Raw genomic sequence first — 18,764 nt, 5'->3', positions numbered from 1 at the left:
CATTAGAACTTTCTCTCCTGTCAGAGCAGTTGATGCGCCTCCCTGATTGATGTGTAATCCGTGTTGGTGGCGTTCCTGATGAGCTGGAAGCAGGTGGCTGTGACTGATTCCTCTGTACGTAGCCTTGGCCCACCATGCTCTTTTTAAAGCTCTAGGTTCGAATGAAATCTAGAAAGTGGCTCTGGTCATACCCCTTGCCCAAGATCACTCCAGGAAACGTGGCCCAGTGTCAAGAGCCCCCAAGTCTTTGACCTCTGTGAGGACATTTGGCATGGAAACCACGTCCTCTGCAGTCCCCCAGGTGTGTCTGATGAGCCAAGACAATTACAGTTAAATCAGTTCTTAGCAGATTCAGGGGATACAGTGTCAGAAGCAGAGTGTTCCTCTCACACGGAGTGTCGGGCTTTCAGCTTTGCCCTTTGCTGGGTTTTGTTCACTTTGATGAATGACTTTAATGACCATGACTGAAAACGGCTGTTACCATCAACATGGCAGCATCACGGCAGACCTCTAGTTTTTTTCTGGAAACTTTGGTGAATTCTTGAGCCAAACGTAGGTGACTGTTTGTCTGTCTTGGAAATCGACTTCTGACAGACAGTGAACACTCTGCTTAACTTCCATTTTGCTTACTCCCGGAAGTGAGATTAGCGTGTGATACGGGCTCGTAGATGAAGCACTTCCAATTTTAAAGCCAGGTAACGTTAAGAACCATTATTTGGCCAAGCCTGAAGTCTTTTTTTTTGTCGTCCTCCCACATCATTGGCCCAGTGTGATTTGTGCGTTTCATGTGTCATCCATTACCGTTGGGTAGCATAAGCATATCACGTAGAGGATTAGAGGAAAGGGATTTTGTGCTTAGGAAATAATATGAAGATTTACTTTGTGATTTTAAGCTGCATGATAGCTTCATATTTTAAGAGCTCTCATTTGGTTATGTAAGCAGGCATGCCCCAGAGTTTTGGAAAATGGGGCTCTGGCTCCTTCTCACCAGCCAGCCTGTGCTCATTTGAGCAAAGGCTTAAGTACCTAGGGTCCAGCTCCAGGACCAACCATGGGGTGGGAGAAAATTGCCATGATGTGTGTCCACTTCCTGTTTGCCAAGGTCAGGCAAACACGTATCAAATGCATACTGTGTGACAGGTACTGCCTTATCCCTGACTTGCCTCGATTCCCCCTCGCTCCATATAGCATGGTGAGATTGAACACCTTCAGGATTCTAAATAAAAATAAAAACAGCTCCTCATTTTTAGCTGGGGGAAACTTTTCCCCTCTCCACATAAACCTGATAAGTACTCTGGTGTTACTGAGCCAATCTGTTCCTCGTTCTTCAGCTACCCCAGCAAGACTTCTCAAATGTTTGCATTATATTGTCCTATAGAATGTGCATTACCCGGTTTAGTCTGGAACTTGAAACCAAAGGTCAAGGCCCACCGTTCATCATTTTGGAATCTCTGGCCCTTGCTCAGCTTTCTGGGCTGGCCTTTCTCAGACCAGTGCTGTGTGCAGCCAGGGACTGGGAACATAGGCTCTTCTTCCCTGCCCCCTTGGAGTGGGGGGGTGAGGTAGGAGGAGGGGGTAACTGGGCTTTCTGTTCCTGCTTCTGGGCACATTGTTTCTTCTTTGAAGATTATCCATTCTGAATCTTGAGTATTTGAACAGGCCTTGCAGGGTCCTTATGGTTCAGATGGCTCCCATGTGACCTTTCACCTCCTGTTGGGTGAACCCACGCATTTCTAGGTATGACTTTCACGTAAGGTAGGCTAGGAAGAAGTAATTTTGGAGACAGCTGGGGCTCTTTGCTGCCCCTGCAGATTACACCATGTAGCGAGGGCCTGGAACTCCTTGGGGTAAAATTTGATAGGCTTTTTGAGGCACAAAACAGAAATAAAATAATTGTGGGTTGAGATTGATAATTGCATTGAAAGGTACATGGGGATTGAAAGGACAGATTAAAAAAAAAAAATTCAAATGGATTTGATAAATACAGGTTTTCCAAAGTGTTCACCTGAATGTAGAGATGGTTTAAAAAAAAAAAAAAAAAAAACCCAAACCCACAGTGTTGAACGATTAAGTAGGGAATCTGAATGCTCATTTTCCTTTCAAAACACCATATCCATAATAAACCATGATGAGGAAATAATGCTCCTGTGACCCTTTTCCCTTCGTAATTTATCTTGCTAATTCTAGTGAGCGAGCAATGACTTTGTGCCTGGGGAGAGCCAGCAGATGAGATTAATTTGTGCCATCACAGCCTTGCTTTATTATCTACCCTTGGAGAGGGTTGGGGAGATGCTTTTAGCAGAAACACTGTGAAAAAGCTTCTCTGAGGGTTTGGAGGAGCTAAGTGCTGCCTTTGACAGTGTCTTGGCACTGCTGGGGCAGCCTGGGAACTCTTTGTCACTTCTCTGTCCCCTCCTGCCTTCCTGGTGGGCAGGTGCAGTGGCCTGGCAGGCAGCCAAGGAGAAGCCTTCACTCGGGCATCTCTGCTTCTAAATTAATTTTTATTAAGTTTATTTTGAGAGAGTGTGCATGTGTGAGAGAGAGCAAAGGAGGTGCGGGTGGGGGAATCCCAAGCAGGCTCCACACTGTCAGCGTGGAGCCCGATGTGGGACTCAAACTCTCAAAATGTGACATCATGATCTGAGCTGAAATCAAGAGCCAGGCTTTTGACTGATTGAGCCACCCAGGTGCCCCAGCATTTCTGCTTCTAAGAGGATGCTCTTCAAGACCTCCTTGTCACCTTCCTATGGATGGTCCTTTCCTACTGCCACCTCTGCTTACTTATGTCTGGCCTACCTCCCCCCCCCCCCTTTTTTAATTGTTAGTTTTAATAAGGACTTTCATAGTGACATTGTATAACAACCATCTTAAAACTATTTTAAAAGAAAACAGCCCTCCCTTATCCACTGCTGTGACAGGGCATACCCACATCTTCCTCCTCTGGGTTTTTTTATTTTTAAGTCAGGCTTCATACCCAGTGCAGGGCGCAAACTCATGACCCTGAGATCAAGAGTTGGTTGCCTAGGGGCGCCTGGGTGGCGCAGTCGGTTAAGCGTCCGACTTCAGCCAGGTCACGATCCCGCGGTCCGGTCTGTGAGTTCGAGCCCCGCGTCGGGCTCTGGGCTGATGGCTCAGAGCCTGGAGCCTGTTTCCGTTTCTGTGTCTCCCTCTCTCTCTGCCCCTCCCCCGTTCATGCTCTGTCTCTCTCTGTCCCAAAAATAAACAAACGTTGAAAAAAAAAAAAAATTAAAAAAAAAAAAAAAGAGTTGGTTGCCTAACCATTGGAGCCATCCAGATGCCCCTTGGTTATTTTATATATATAAAATACACACATACATTTAAAGTATATGTATTACATATGTGTATATGCATGTGTCATCCTTGCACTCCTTTTTTCTGCCACCCATGTATAAAAATCTTGGCATCACCTCCTCTGTCTTCTGTCAACAGCTAGGACACAGTGGAAGGAAAGGGGAGACCATAGTTCCTATTGTGTAAAATGTACATGGTGACCCATGTTAAGTAGTGTTGAGGATTCAGTTACATGTTGCATGTGCAAGGACCCATCAAAGTGACACATAACAGGATGCTCAGTAGTATCTGGGGTTGGTTGGCAAGTCTGGTTGGTTCTTCTGCAATTTCTCTGGCATCTATTACTTCTATTTCTCAGCAGACTGAAGGATGACAGTTACTTCATCCTTAGATTATATAAGAGGCTTCTAATTGGGCCTATTGGCCCAAATCTGATCCATTAAATTCTTCCTATTGGCCACCATTTGCCCTCCTAAAGCACTGTTTTTTGTCCGCGTTACTCTTGTTCAAACCTTTCAGTGGCTACCAAAGCTTATGAAAAACCTTCTGAATGTCTTAATGGCCCTGCGAGGCTCTCTATTACTTTCTTAATACTGGGCTTGCTACTTGTTCTCCCCTTAGGATCTCCGCTGTCTGCAAACCTGCCATTTTCTCCCTCTCACAGAAACAACTGACCCTCTTCGGTTGGCTTTGTTGATGGCCACGTGTGCAGGGAATTGTGGTACCTTTGGGGGAAGAAAAAAAGAGCCCAGAATCTGGGGAGCTCTAGCCTTCCTTCTGCAGCAAAGACTTGGGGCTTACCCAGTATTTCTGAGGGTATACTTTTTAGCATGTTGTTCAGCAAAGAACAGTGGAGTATTAGACTTGAAGCTTTGGAGGAGAGACTACCTAAGTCATTTACTTATTTTGTATCCTCCACGTTAGGCTATCCATAAAAATCTCTTAGGGAATTATTTCTGTAACAATTCTTTGATCCGTCCTCAGTATTTAGCAAAACCATGTTGAACTTGGAAAACATTTGCTGTGTAGTAGATTTGCAGGGACTCCCCAGAACTCCAAGGGGGCATCTGGTCACATAACAACTGGTGATAGCATTTGTGGCCAGCAGTCATGTATAAGAAGGTGTGTGTGAAGGTGTCGGCCTTTTTTCCCCCCCACCCGCTCTTCATTTCAAAGGGTTGTTTTCCGTAGATTGAGTTTGTGGTCTTGAGTTCAGAATTCTGAGGAAGTTCTACAACCCACAGATGGAGATACTGTATATATAATCTGCTATTACCTTTTTAAATTTTACCCACAAGGTGTCATGTGTTTAGACACTTATATGCATGCCTTGTGTATTAGTATAGGACAGTGCAATGTACCTGAGACTTGATTCATGGTTTATACCTTGGGAAATTGTCTTAGAACCTCTGGCCTTCTCCTTCTCCCTCTCTCTCAACTTTAGAAAATAGAAACCAGGCTTAAGGTCTCATTAAGCCCTGAATCCTGGCATTTTCAGGTTCTACTATATATGTCTGATTGATACCAAATATTGCTGAGTCCTGAAAAAAATGCCTTCCGATTGCTGTTTAAGATTCTGTCTGTTGTGAAATGAAATTGACTTCTAACAGCATGTAGCCCTATTTGGAAACCAAAGTTTGTCTGTTTAATTACTAAGCTTAGTTTTCTTTTCTTTCCACCAGTTTGCTGTTTTGTGGTTCACAAGAGGTGCCATGAATTTGTCACTTTTTCTTGTCCTGGTGCGGATAAGGGACCGGACACTGATGTAAGTAGTCTGAAAACTGTTATTTGACGTTAATGCAGATCTATGACTTCAACCTCTTTTTTAATGCCTGTACAACTGTTGTTCTGGCACACGTTCTTAATGGGAAGACTTGTCAATGGGTCCTGTACAACTTGGGCTCCTACCAGTGAACAGATACAAAGCCCTTTTGAGCCCTGGGAGGGTGGAAGGAGAATTTGTTAGCTTGTATTCTTCCACTCTGGGCGACCACGTGGACCAACTCCACCAAGTTTATAGTAAGAGCTTTCACTAGCACAGTGTGCTGCTTTTCTGAAGACGTTGACAAATTTTACAACGTAAACACGAATCCCCTTTTACGGTTCACCCTAACGGTTTATTGACTAAAAGGGCCATCTTTGCTTTTAGCCGATGTGACATCTTCTTTCTAGTTTGCTTCCTGAGATCCTTGCTGCCTTTTCATTATGTGTTATAAATGCTGCTGTCGATTTAAATAATTTAGCATCTGCTCCACTGAACAACCGATCTCTGAAGCTGCCCATGTGTGAACACATAATTTTATTTGTGCCCTAATTCTGCTGCCTCTAGTGAGCATCTCTCTTGCTTACATCTCTTGTTTACTGAAAAATGGGATCATCAGAGGAGAGTGGGAGCCAGGAGGCATGGGAAACACCAGTATCTAAAATATATTGAGTGGAAAATTGGGCTGTTACATGGAAAATATTTCAGCAACAAAAAATTGCAGGGGAGGCCTGGAAGAGGAGACCTTTCTATTATTCCTACCTTTGGCTCTTCTTCCTGTCAGGAAACACAGATCTCAAAACAGCTTTGTCAGTGCAGCCAGGGCTGAATTCTTCCCTTTTCTGAAGAGGGTGTACTCATGGTAAGCTCTGGGGTTCCGATCTGCCTTATTTTGGCACAGGTATCAAAGGAACTTCCATTGCGTTTCTGCTAAGATGCCGGAGGAAGCTGCACCAAGCAGGAACCCTAGGCTCTGAGCTGCTACTGGCCTTCAGAGGCTCGGGATGTGGGAGCCAGAGAACCTCAGAGATAACCCTGTTTTATATCTTTACAGACTGGAAAGCCCACATCCGTGGGTGGCCCACCTACATACAAAAAAACTAGTGTGCTCCACCCCACCCTTTCACTTTTCTTTCTTTCTGGAGTATTGCCTCCATTCAGGACACATGGAGAGGAAGAGTACCAGCTTTCCTGAAAGTTGCCCTCAAGCATCCCATGGTATTTCTTTGGCCTCCTTGCTCATTATTCTCAGTCCATCCTTCTTTTCTCCCATTTTGGCTCCAGCAAGAATGGTTGTGTGGGGGGTGTGTGTGTGTGTGTGTGTGTGTGTGTGTGTGTGTCCTGCCCACAGAGGAATAGTTTTTGTCTGACTCCTTCCCTTCATTCCCTCCACTCTGCCCCTCCTTCCACTTCTTCTTTCAGTTTAAGTACTCTTAACAAGGGTAGAGGCTGTCTGTGTGTGTTACCTGAGGGATCTCCTCTAGGTGGTCAGAGGCTTCCCTGAGGAAATGGCATTTAAACCGACCTTCAGGAGCAAGTGGAGATCATCAGACACCAGGGAACCTGTGCGCATGCACATTGGGGCATAAAGGAGCCCCGTGGAAGACTACCTCAGACAAAGGGAAAAGCAAGTGAGGAAGCCCTGGAGTGTTCAGTGTATACGAGAAGAAGAGAGAGCTGGTTGTCAGATGTGTAGTTAAGGATTTTGAACGCAATGTTAGGACTGGTAGGGAACCAGAGGAAGGGTTTAAACTAGGACTGGTGTGATGCTGTTTGCATGTCCCAAAGGTTTCTTTGCTTTCCTTATGGGAAATATCGACAGTGGAAATGGGTTTGATGTTCGGGTGAGGATAGGGAAGTATGAAAGCTTGAAGAGTAGCACGGATGGCAAGGTGAAAGGTCGGGGTAGGTGGAGGCAGTGAGGCTGGACAGGGTAAACTCACCGTGTATTTAGGAGCTGGGCCACAGCTCTTGGCCGCTGGAGGATCGGGGAGGTGGAAATGGAGAGAGAGACTCTTCAGCCTCTTGGCCAAACCTATGAATGGATGGAGGCTATCGAGGCTGTGGAGGGAGAATGTGTTCAGAAGTATGGGACAGGGCTGATCACGGGCTTCTCTTTGGACAAGTTCGGTTTGGGAAGTCTGATGTGGAGAACACAGTTATCTGTGAATGCAGGTGTGGAGTTGGGAAGCAGGGTGTGTTTAGAAGATAAAGATTCCTCTGTTTGGTTGTTAGAAGCTTTGGGTGTGCAACATCTTGCTGAGAGATGGAGGTAAAGAATAAGGAGAAGATAGATGAGGGCCCAGAAAAGAGCCCTGAGGAGGCTCCAGTGGATTGGATGGGAGAGGAAGGGGGCTGGGAAGGTCCTACAGGCGCTGTAGGTCAGCTCCCTGATTACGTCTGATTTTATGGGTTCTGTAAGCTTTTGGTATTCTACATAGATATGTCATATACATGCAAGTTTGCACAGGACTGTCCTGTTTACACGAGGAAGCCTTGGTTTATGCGTGCTACAGCTTAATGTCCATTAGTTACTTTTAGCAACCCCTTTCATGCCCAAAATTCTTACCCTGTTTTGATGATCATTATGTTCCCCCTGCCCTGTCCCTTAGTCCTTGAATCCCCAGCCAGGCAGAAAGCCTTAGTGATGGTCTGCTGGTTGTGAAATACAGTGGGAAGGACACTTGTGATCTGATGCGTTAGTCTGAGTTCTGTCCCTACTCTGTGTTGTGTTACCCACTGTGCATGCTCAGCCTCACATTTTAATATCCGATCTGTGAAAGTGAAGATAAGAGATGTTTTTTTGTTTTTTTTTTAATATATGAGAGCAAAGAAGTACAGCCTGTGCATTCTCCTCCCAGGAGAAAATTTGCCTTTTGGTTGTTGGCCCTGAGAGGCCAATCATGAGAGCTTTGTGCAGCCAGGACACAGGACCTTGTTTGCAGGGCAGTGTTATTTATTGTCCAAATTCGCAAGATGCCCAAATTGGAACTGCACCAAGGAGGTAGCTGGAAAAGCATGAGGGTGTCAGGATAGAGCTGAGATGAGAAAGGAGGTTTTTCTTATTTTATCTTTCAGAATGTTTGAAAGTGCTAGAATTCTAGAGCTGGAAGGGGGGTGGTAAAGACTTGTTTAGGTTAACCTTATTTTATAGATGGGGAGACTGAAGCATATAGAAGAAAGGCATAAATGATCTGGGGGCTTTGTGACATGTTGCCCCTCAGTGTCCAGCGGGCTAGTGGTTGACCCAACAGCCGTGTAGAGGAAAGGGGGGGGGGGTAGAGGAAAGGGGGGGGGCAGGGCGTGGCCCGGAGAAGTTGCTAGCTCGTGCCTTGGTGTTAATCGTTCAAAGTTCTGCTCACACATTTAGCAAAGTGCTAAAGGGCATGAAAAGAGTTAAAGGAATGGAGGGATCAGGAAACACAAAATGCAAGCTACAAGAAAAAAAGACCTTAAGCATCCCCGCCCCCACCCCCCCCGAGGATTTAAAAGTTGCCTAGACTAAGATCTGTGTTGTCCATGATGAAGGCTCAAGATTCATACAGTTCATGTGCTGCTGGCTGATGCCAGCTCCGAGGACGTCAGGGCACTCCCCCACAGGGACAAAGATGACGGACCCTGTGAAGTACACCAGCACTGTCCCTGGTCTTTCCATCCTCAAGATAGACCCCTGAAAAATGAAAGAGCAGTGCTCAGATCCCAGTAACCAGATAGTAATACTTAAACATTCTTGGGAACACAGATCATCTTCAGGCCTCAAGGAGCAGGCTCGTCAAAAGGATGCAGAAGTTACAGGGAAACTCGGGGAGGAGAAGAGGGTATCTGGGTTCTGTGTGAGGACCCCCCCCCCCAAACATGTCAGGCTGTTCTCAGCCCTCCCCCACCTCTGGATGGGCAGTGTTGTGTTGCCAGACATTCCCTGCCAACATGTCTGGAGATAAAAGCCACGTGTTCCTTGGAAATGCAAGCTGGTACAGCCACTCCAGAAAACAGTATGGAGGTTCCTCAAAAAACTAAAAATAGAACTACCCTACGACCCAGCAATTGCACTACTAGGCATTTATCCACGGGATACAGGTGTGTTGCTTCAGAGGGGCACATGCACCCCCGTGTTTATAGCAGCACTATTGACAATAGCCCAAGTATGGAAAGAGCCCAAATGTCCATCGATGGATGAATGGATAAAGAAGAGGTGGTGTATATACACAACGGAGTATTACTCGACAATCAAAAAGAATGAAATCTTGCCATTTGCAACTATGTGGATGGAACTGGAGGGTGGTATTGTGCTAAGCAAAATTAGAGAAAAGAACCATACGACTTCACTCATGAGGAATTAACAGATGAACATAAGGGAAGGGAAACAATAAAATGGGATAAAACAGACTCCTAAATATGGAGAATAAACTGAGAGTTCCTGGAGGGGGAGGGAGGGAGTTGTGGAAGGGGGGATGGGCTAAAGGGGTAAGGGGCATTAAGGAATCTACTCCTGAAATCATTGTCTCACTATATGTGAATTCGGATGTAAATTTAAGAATTAAAAAGTGGAGTAGCTAGGGAAGAGGCTTTCCAATACTTTTGGTGGCAACCAAAGTAAGAAATGCATTTTACATTTGCACACACATACACAATCACACATGTACATAACTGAAATAAAACTTTCATTAAGCAAAAAAAAAATGTTCCTGAGATTGAAGGGCAGCCTGCTGCTCACCGAGGAAGGGGGAGAGAAGGCAAGACTGGGCATTGGAAAGGCACCTGGGGTTGGTACAGCATCTGTGCTCCCAGGTGTGTGGTCTCAGAAGACAGCCTGAAGCTCTGCCCAGCACACCTGCCCCCATCCGAGAAGCAACATGAAAATGGCCCATGTGGAGAAACAGCTGACTTCCCTTTCATCACCTCCCTCTCGACCTCCCCAGTTAAGACATGAACTGGGACATGGACAAGGACAGGAAGGACTGTTACCTTGTTGGTTTTTTGCGGTAGGGGTGGGGAGTGTGATTTTGGGCAGTGCTTTGGTTTCTTCAGCTGCCACTTGTCCCCTGAGCCGACGTTTTCTTCTTCCTGGCTCTGGTCACGATGGGGTGGGCGGGGCGGGTGGTGGGTTCTAGAGGGCCAACTCCTTCCTCAGACTCTTTCTTTCACCATTTATTTTTTTTTTAATGTCATTTCTGAGAGAGCATAAGCGGGGGAGAGGCAGAGAGCAAGGGAGACACAGAATCGGAAACAGGCTCCGAGCCATCAGCCCAGAGCCCGACGCGGGGCTCGAACTCACGGACCGCGAGATTGTGACCTGGCTGAAGTCGGACGCTTAACCGACTGCGCCACCCAGGCGCCCCCATTTATTTTTTTTAATGTCATTTCTGAGAGAGCGTAAGCGGGGGAGAGGCAGAGAGCAAGGGAGACACAGAATCCGAAGCAGGTTCCAGGCCCTGAGCTGTCAGCGGGGTTCGAGCTCACAGACCGTGAGGTCGTGACCTGAGCTGAAGCCGGACGCCTAACCGACTGAGCCGCCCAGGTGCCCTTTTCAAACTTCACCATTTAGGATTTCAGCTCACCAGCTGCCTTGCCTGGAACTCCTCCCACTTCTTACCACAATCTCCACTCAGATTCTGTCCATGAAGCCTGCCCCGCTAGAGGGGAGCAGGGTATTTGGGTCTTCTGTATGTACGTGTGTGTATGTGTTTATTAGCACATACAATCCTTTTTTGTATACCTCGTGTTTCCTGTGGGTGCCTTCAGGGAGAGAGAATGGTGAGGCAGACCGTTCAGATATCCCTACCAATCTCAGTCCTACCCTGAAAACCGTAGAGAGAGAGACAACCCTTTTAATAGGTAAAGTTGTAGGCAGATAGAAGCCTTTATGTGATGTGTATAAACCCACACAAATGTTAGACAACTCTTTAAATGCAACCTTTGGAATATTTGCTCTGTGGGCCAGATCTGTGAGCATTTGAGGAAGAGGGGAAGGGATTGACCTGTTCAAAGGCTTAAAGCCCACCTCGGGGCGATTCTGCTTCCCTTGAATTTGTGTTTGTTTCTGCCTCGTGCCTTTTCGCCAGTGCCCCTGCCTTTCTGGGGGAGAAACCGTACGTGCAGTCTCTCGCACTTTTTAGAGCTGAGCCATACGATTAAACGGCGTTCTGGTGATTTAAAAAATCACTTCATGGGTCATTAGTGTACTTCACCTGGGAGACCACCAGCCTCCGTACAGGTAGCATCAGGAGTTAGCTGGTGCCTGCCAGAATGTTCGGAAGGGCACAGATGAATTTAAGAGGTGTGTGTGGGGGGTGGGCAGGGGGCTGCTTCTGTTTCGGGTGCATCTTTAGGCCGGCAAAGATGGCAAAACTGAGCCATTGGAGGAAGCTTGAGGACATAGACTATAAATGCTTGGAGCTGAAGCTGGAAGCGATTGTGCACAGGGCTACGAGCGGATAGGGGTACCTGGTGTGGAACTGGACTCTGCAGGGGGCTGTATGTCCAGCACGAAATTTCTCTTTCACTTACGACAGACTTGAGAATCCTCTTGTTCTGGAGTTCTTTCCGGTGTCTTAGAAACCGAGCCCATGAAAAAGGCTGCTGAGTCGTTTAAAATTCAACACTTCAGAGCTTCATTTATAACAAAACTCAAAACATTTAAAATAAACCTAGAAATTTAATTAGCAAATCTTCTATTTTCTTAAAGTGTGCTTTTACATTTAATATGGAAATAAGACAGTTTTGTGAGCAAACCCAGCCATACTCGAAACACTTCGCTATTCCTGAACCGACAAAGGGAGATTTGTAAAAGGTGCAGGTGCTAGAAAGTTGTGTTGAAAATGCAGCTGAGTGAGGTCAAAAGAGCTCTGGAGTGGGAATTGGGAGTCCTTCCCTGCCAAGTCACTGAAAATCCTTCTAGACCTTGGCTTGCTTATTTATGCATATGAAGGTTGAACTTGGTGGTCTCGAAAGCTGTTTGCAGCCTTCAGTGGCATTCTGTCACTAAGTACTGATCGAGAGCTTGGTGCCCTGTTGATAGGGAGCCAAAGATGGTTCTTGCCCTCCTGGTGGGTCCTCCCTAATCAGAAGGATGAGCTGAGTGTGCAAACAGTTATACGATATGATTGCATATGGTAGCTGCCATGCCATAAACGGGGAAGAAATAAAACGCTACGAAGTGGCCAGGGTTGGGGGGGGGGGGTTGCTGGAGAGCGTGCATGCACAAGCACCTTATAGAAGATGGAGGGAAGGCTTCCTGAAGGTGTGTTTGAAGACTTTTAAGATTGCTTTCCTTTCAGAGTTCTCTTACCAGTAGGACCAGTGTTTTCATGTTTGGCTGGTTTAACGGAGTTCTGTCTCTGGCCAAATGGTGCTGTCCACTGGGGCAGAAACTCAGGTGGCACGCATTTGCCGGAGGACCCGTAGGAAGAGCGCACGCTAGGGAGACGCGCGGTGTTGTGTGTGTCCTCGCGGGATCCCCTTTAGACCCAGCCTCCGAGGAAGCCTTGCTGGGGTCCTGAAACCACCCCGTGTACTCGCCCGCAGGTGCCATTCTTCACGTGCCGTGATGCCACCGGAAGCCTTAAAAAGAAGTTCTTTCAGGGAAACAAACCCAACACAAAACTCCCGTGCTAATTCTGCTCTTCAGTGGGTGGATTATTTTATGTACCAGATTCACAGTAACAGAAGTATTTCCTACAAGGGAAGGGACTCCTGCTACTTTTGCGCCAAATTAATTTAGCTGGGAGTTAAAAATAGCCTCAAAGACTAGCATCCGCCGTTCGGATGTACTCAAGGAGACAGCTGGTTGGTGGCACATCCATTGTCTTTAGCTACCAAGTTTTGGCCCGTGAGGAGAGGAGAAATGAGTGCCTATTTAATCCGTGCACCAGAATGCCTGTTGTCAAGAGAGTCGCCCCGGGGGCTTTTCCGTTTAATCCAAAGAACCTTTGGATTTGCCACTGCTCAAACATCTTGGGTACTGCTCTCTTGGAACAGCATGTAAGGCCAGTAGCACATTCTTTGCAAAATCTCCACTCTTGGCAAACTGTCAGCCTTGGGGTGTGGCGAAGTGGTTTGGGGAAGTGACCCAGTTCAGTGCAGCTAGATCTGTACAAGGGGCAGTGGATGGTACGGTTTGGGGTCCAAAAGGTAAGTCGATAAGGTTAAGAGTATTTTCTTGGTAGAGTTGTAAATGGTTTCTGACATCAGGTTGGAAGGAGACGTGTGTGTGTGTGAAGTACGTAGGAATCATCGTGCAGCCTCTCCGTGACACTTCGACGTTGGTTTAAAAAAAAGTTGTACCGCTGAACGGTCTTGCCTGTATAGCGAATTCTTCGTGGAGAGATCCTGTGTCTTTTCTCTTTGACAAACCAGAGCTCGGTGCAGAGCCTGGCACAGAACGGGCACCCAGATTTGTTGAACCAGAGCGACCAGGTGGAAGAAGGTCTGATTTGACCACCAGTTGATTGTATGTATCCATCCGGGGTTGAATTACTTCGTTTTAGCTATACGTGGGACTGTTTATGAATCTCCCCACTCCTAGGAGAGTTTTAAGTTTGTTTATGGTGAGAGGGAGAGAACCAGTGGGGGAGGGGCAGAGAAAGAGAGGGGAACAAAAGATGTGAAGCAAGTTGTGCACTGACAGCAGAGAGCCCACTGAGGGGCTTGAACTCATGGGCCATGAGATCGTGACCTGAGCCACCCAGGGACCCCCCTCTAGGAATGGATACTTGATTAGTATCGTGGCACCTTGGAAGGGGGATGGGAGAAACATATTTGGACTTTGCTACTTTTCACAGACCATCTCAAATCACTGTCCCACCTATTGGGAGCTTACAAAGTGGTGGACCTAGGCCATAGCTTTTGACTGGCTAGGGTAAAAATCGATAGGATGGCTTCCTTACTGATTTCTCTTTACCTGTGCAAGTGACTTAGTAACATCAGGCAGTTCACGGTTTACAAACAACCGAATTTCCCTATTCCTGAGAACTGTTGCTGACAATGATGTCTGAGGAACCTACTACTATGGCTGAAATCACTGGAAGCCCAGAGCTAGAAATTCTACCAGGTAATGACATCTTCATGGTTTTACCTGATGTGTATTTAGCATCTCTTCTGTCTGGTGCTTTTTTTTTTTGTATTCGCTGTATGTCATCATTAAATGTTTTCTGGGCATTTTTTATTGCCAGGAACTGGGGTGGGGGGGGGGGCTGTAAAGATTAATAGGTCTAGTCCTTATGTTCAAAGAGTTTATCCTTAGTGGGATGTCATAAACACAAGTAAGCATTATTAAGATAATTGAACGGAAAACATACACAAATACACTCGGCATATATTAATCCCATTGTGTAAATGTGAAAGTCAAGGCTCAGGGTTGGTTCAAGGACTTGCTGGAATCTGGTAGTAAATACTGTGTTAAGCTTGGGACCAAGTCTCTGCTTCCTAACCAGTTCTCTTCCCTCAATACCAAGTGGGTTGATCACCAAAGCCACTTAAGGGGCAGATTTTCTGCCACTGAAAATTCTCTATTTTTGTGACTAGAATCTGGCGTCAGTGTGACTCAAGCTTAAAATGGTAAGAGAAATTGGGAGTTGCACAGATATTAACAGTAGAAGCTTTCATAAGCGAGACCGACAAGGTGAACTAACTAGTGAAGACAGAACCTGTAGGAGGGAGGCTCTGTGAGAGCCTAGGACAGTTTGGTGACTTAGTTTGGGTTCTTAAGAAGGTGGAACGTAGTACTTTCCAGGACCCTGGGTTTCTGGAAGGATTTAAATGGCTTTATCCTAAGCTGTAAGCCAGCCTAGAGAGCTTTTTGGCTTATGCCTGAAGCTTGTTCCTGGGTTTTAGGGAGTCACTTTTTTTTTTTTTTTTTTTTTTTCTTTCCACAAGTTGAAGTAGGAGTCCCATTCAATTAGCCGGTACCTTCCTCACCTTGGCTGTTTTCTGCTTAATGAATTTCCAGCAGAAGATTCCATCTATGGACAAAAAGAGAAGTGCATTTCCTCAGCGCTAGGAGAAGGAAAGAGATTTGTAGAGGATTTTCTGGCTAGCATTATCACTGGTACATCCACTTATTAACAGTGAGATCAAGGGTCAAAAACAATGGTAATCAAATGAGCCCATTTACTAGGAATTCTGTCTATGCCTTTGATAATGGTTAAGACCAATAAAGCAAGTGGGGAGGTACCTCCTCTGGCAGCTTTTTCTATTATGTTGTACCAGAAGCTATGAGCAGGAAATCATGGCGGCTGGTGCTAGCAGGAGATGAGATGGATGGTGTGGGAAGATCAGTTCTGATCATTGTTCATTCAACATTTCTACTTTTGTAATCTAATCTCCGAAAACATATTTGGGTTTATACCAAGGGGGAAAAGCTAGGTTCTAAGAAGAATGTCCTTGTCCAGATAAGTGTCACATGACCATCAGGCATTAAATAGTCCTGATTGCATTCCCCAGGCAATTCCCCTGATGTGGAAAGAATGCTCAGGTTCTTTATGTTGAGGATGTCACACTCAAAATGTACAGCACTGTCCTTATTTTATCACTGCCTGTTCTCCCTGCATATCCTCCACTACTCAAGCCATTGCCTCTTCGTGCCACTCTGTGTTGAAATAACACCAGACAATCATCTGTGCACAGCCTCCCAAGCCAGAAGCCTTGGGGTCGTCTGGGTTGTTTCTATCTCTTTAGTCTCTCAGATCTAAATGGTCTCCAAGTTCTGTGGACTCTGACTCTCCCCTCCATATTCCTTGCTGTCATCTTCAGGAAGGCCTCATCGTGTTCTATGAATTGGTCTTATGGGCTCTGGACTGTTTCTCCTTTAGTCCATCCTTGGTATTGCCAGTGAGTACTACTCCAGTCGTTATTTATATATACGTGTGTGTGTGTGTGTGTATATATATATATATATATATATATATATATAAATATCTGTCATATCAGCGTTGCCATACATATCAATATTTGCCAAAGGTTGCTGCACAGTCACACAAGAGGACTCCCCTGGTTGTTAGCTGGGGTTGTTGGCTGGGGCTGTGGTTCTCCGTGTTGGCCTTTCCAGGAGGGTAGGTAGTTTTGTGCTGGTGGTGTTGCAAGAAGGCAAGCTGAAACATACATATGCTTAAACTGCTGCTGGCACTGTTTCCTGATGTTGCATTCGCCAAAGCAAGTCACACGGCTAAGCCCAGAGTCCCTCTGAAGGTAGGTTAGGAATCTCCAGAAAAACAGAACTAATGGACTGTATGTATGTTCATCATACAAGGAGACTTTAAAGAAATTGGCTCATATAGCTGGCAAGTCCCAAGATCCACAGGGTGCGTGGGCAAGCTGGAGACCCAGGAGAGCCAACAGTGTAGTTCTAGTACAAAGACCAGCAGACTGGAGATGAAGGGCCAGGGTTTCTCTTGAGGCCCAAAGGTGGGGAAGAAGCTCATGTACTATTTCATAGCCATTGGATAGGAAGAACTCTCTTGCTTGGTGTGCGTGTGTGCGTGTGCATGCGCCCACACGTGCTCAAGAGAATGGGTATGGGGTGGGGGGAAGGGCAGTCGGTGCTTTCCTTCTATTTAGGTTTTCATTAGGGAAGGCAATCTACTTTATTCATCCACCAATTTAAAAGTCAATCTTACCCAAAAACTCTCCCACAGAAACATCATTATTTGACCAAATATCTGGGTACCCTGTGGCCCAGTCAAGTTGACACACTGCCCATTAATGTAACAATTTGCCACAGGAAGACTGATTTTGATCCTATTATGTTTTCTTTCCGCTTACATCTTACTCATCTCTGTATCCCTGATACTTAGTATGATTTCTGACTCCTGGTAGGTGATCATTGATATTGAGTGAATAGAAGAAATAATGAAGTCCCTGATCCCAGAATAAAATGAAAATAATTTCCTTGGTCTGTCTGTAAAACATTCCAGAAGGTTTTCTCAGAATCCCTATCAGCCATTTCTTAATTTTGAGTCATTGTCATTATCTTTAGAAAGCGAATTTACTTTTGAAAAATATGTAGATTTTAGGGGCGCCTGGGTGGTGCAGTCGGTTAAGCGTCCGACTTCAGCCAGGTCACGATCTCGTGTTCCGTGAGTTTGAGCCCCGTGTCAGGCTCTGGGCTGATGGCTCAGAGCCTGGAGCCTGTTTCCGATTCTGTGTCTCCCTCTCTCTCTGCCCCTCCCCTGTCCATGCTCTGTCTCTCTCTGTCCCAAAAATAAACGTTGAAAAAAAAAATTAAAAAAAAAAAAAAAAGAAAAAATATAGATTTTATTTTTAATATAATGAAGGACTCTATTAGTAGAAATTTAAGCCTAACCAAATTAAGCAAGATGTCAACTGAACCGTGGTCACTCTGTGTGACCAGACTTTTTCTTAATATTTTTTCTGTTAAATGTTGATGGAAAAAATCTATTAAAAGGAAATGCTTGTTTGGTCAACCATATGTTTTCAGTTTACATTCATTGAAGTGATTGCTAACTGCACAGTTAATCTGGAGAGGTTTATAACCGCAGTTCAAGAAGGGAAATGACACAGCCAAGAATGCCACCTTAGGAGGCGGTAGTCAAATTTATTTCCACTTTGGCCACTGCCGTTCTAGATGCCTGTCTGTCCTGTGCCTAACTGTGCCAGCATGGATAATTTATGCATAATTCAGAGGTGGCTATTTGCGCTCATAAGAAATTTATATTGGTAGAAGATTACTGAGTGAAAGACTGGATTTTGAAAAACACAGATTATAAACTTTTACAAGTGAGGGCTTTATTTTTCATGTCCTAAACCATAGTTAAGTACCTTTCAGAAGGAGGGCAATTTGGATGCTTGCTTTCTGCCATCTTGAGTTCCTAGCCTGTCCCTCCCCATCTCACTTTCAAGGCCGGAAGCTTTGTAGAGTTAACATGGGGTAGGAATGTTTAAACATGAGGATTTCATACTTGAAAATGATATTCTCTGTGGAGGAGGGTGATTTTAGGTTTCTAGATACTAAGCTGTATCATGACTCATTTGTTCTTAAACAGGTCGTTCTCCTGTTACTAAAAATTAATCACAAAAGACCAGGGAAGCTTGAAAAAGAGATCACACACAGCAGGTTCTTAAAATTAGAAAGGCAGGTCTGCTCTCTTCTGCATTTGCGAAGTTTGAATGATGCACCAAGATTAAGGTAATTGATTTTAATCACATTTGTCCCTTTGCAAATAGGTGAGTTAGAGTGACTTAATGTACAGAGCAAACATGGCAGGGGGATGGTGGGATGGTAATGGTAAGTTGAAAACTTGAAAATGAATCATACAAGTGAAACAGACCTTGTGTCACAAGCACTTGCTGTCACTTTGGAGCTGTGGCCTTGGATACGATCATATTCTCACCTAAAGAACTGTTCATCTGGGAGCCGGACCCTGGGAGAGTCCAGCAACACAGCTTCCTGCTTTGCTCCTCATTTCTGTCCTTGTCTCTTGTAGTTTATCCTCTATGCATAGCTAGAGTGAGATTTTGCATGTACCAGGCAAATCCGACCATTGCATTGCTCAGTCTCGACCCTTCGGTGGCCTCCTTTGACCATTAGGATTGTGATCTAGCTACGGTTAGTCTCACTGGCTGGAACATGCCAAGCTCATTTGAGCTTTGGGTCTTTTGCACAGGTGGGTTTTTCGGGAATGAGGCTCGCTCATACTGTTCAGGTCTCTACTCAGATGACCCCTCATTGGAGATG

The 18,764-nt window shown here is 45.5% G+C and overlaps 1 protein-coding gene across 5 annotated transcripts in view; it reads left to right on the top strand.

Annotated features, from left to right (window-relative positions):
• The window catches only part of PRKCA (protein kinase C alpha), a 402,085-nt gene that overhangs the window by 151,393 nt on the left and 231,928 nt on the right, over positions 1 to 18,764 (top strand). For all 5 annotated transcript variants that reach the window (XR_006715123.1, XM_045489495.1, XM_045489491.1 and 2 more), the window contains exon 3: positions 4,995 to 5,077. Coding sequence is in view for 4 of the 5 variants with exons in the window: in XM_045489495.1 (XP_045345451.1) it covers positions 4,995 to 5,077 (83 nt within the window). In the remaining variant the exon portion in view is untranslated. The remainder of the gene's footprint in view (positions 1 to 4,994; positions 5,078 to 18,764) is intronic.

The sequence above is a fragment of the Leopardus geoffroyi genome, chromosome E1 (genome assembly GCF_018350155.1).
Source record: "Leopardus geoffroyi isolate Oge1 chromosome E1, O.geoffroyi_Oge1_pat1.0, whole genome shotgun sequence".
NCBI classification, from domain to species: domain Eukaryota; kingdom Metazoa; phylum Chordata; class Mammalia; order Carnivora; family Felidae; genus Leopardus; species Leopardus geoffroyi.
This window is presented reverse-complemented; position numbering and strand designations above follow the sequence as displayed.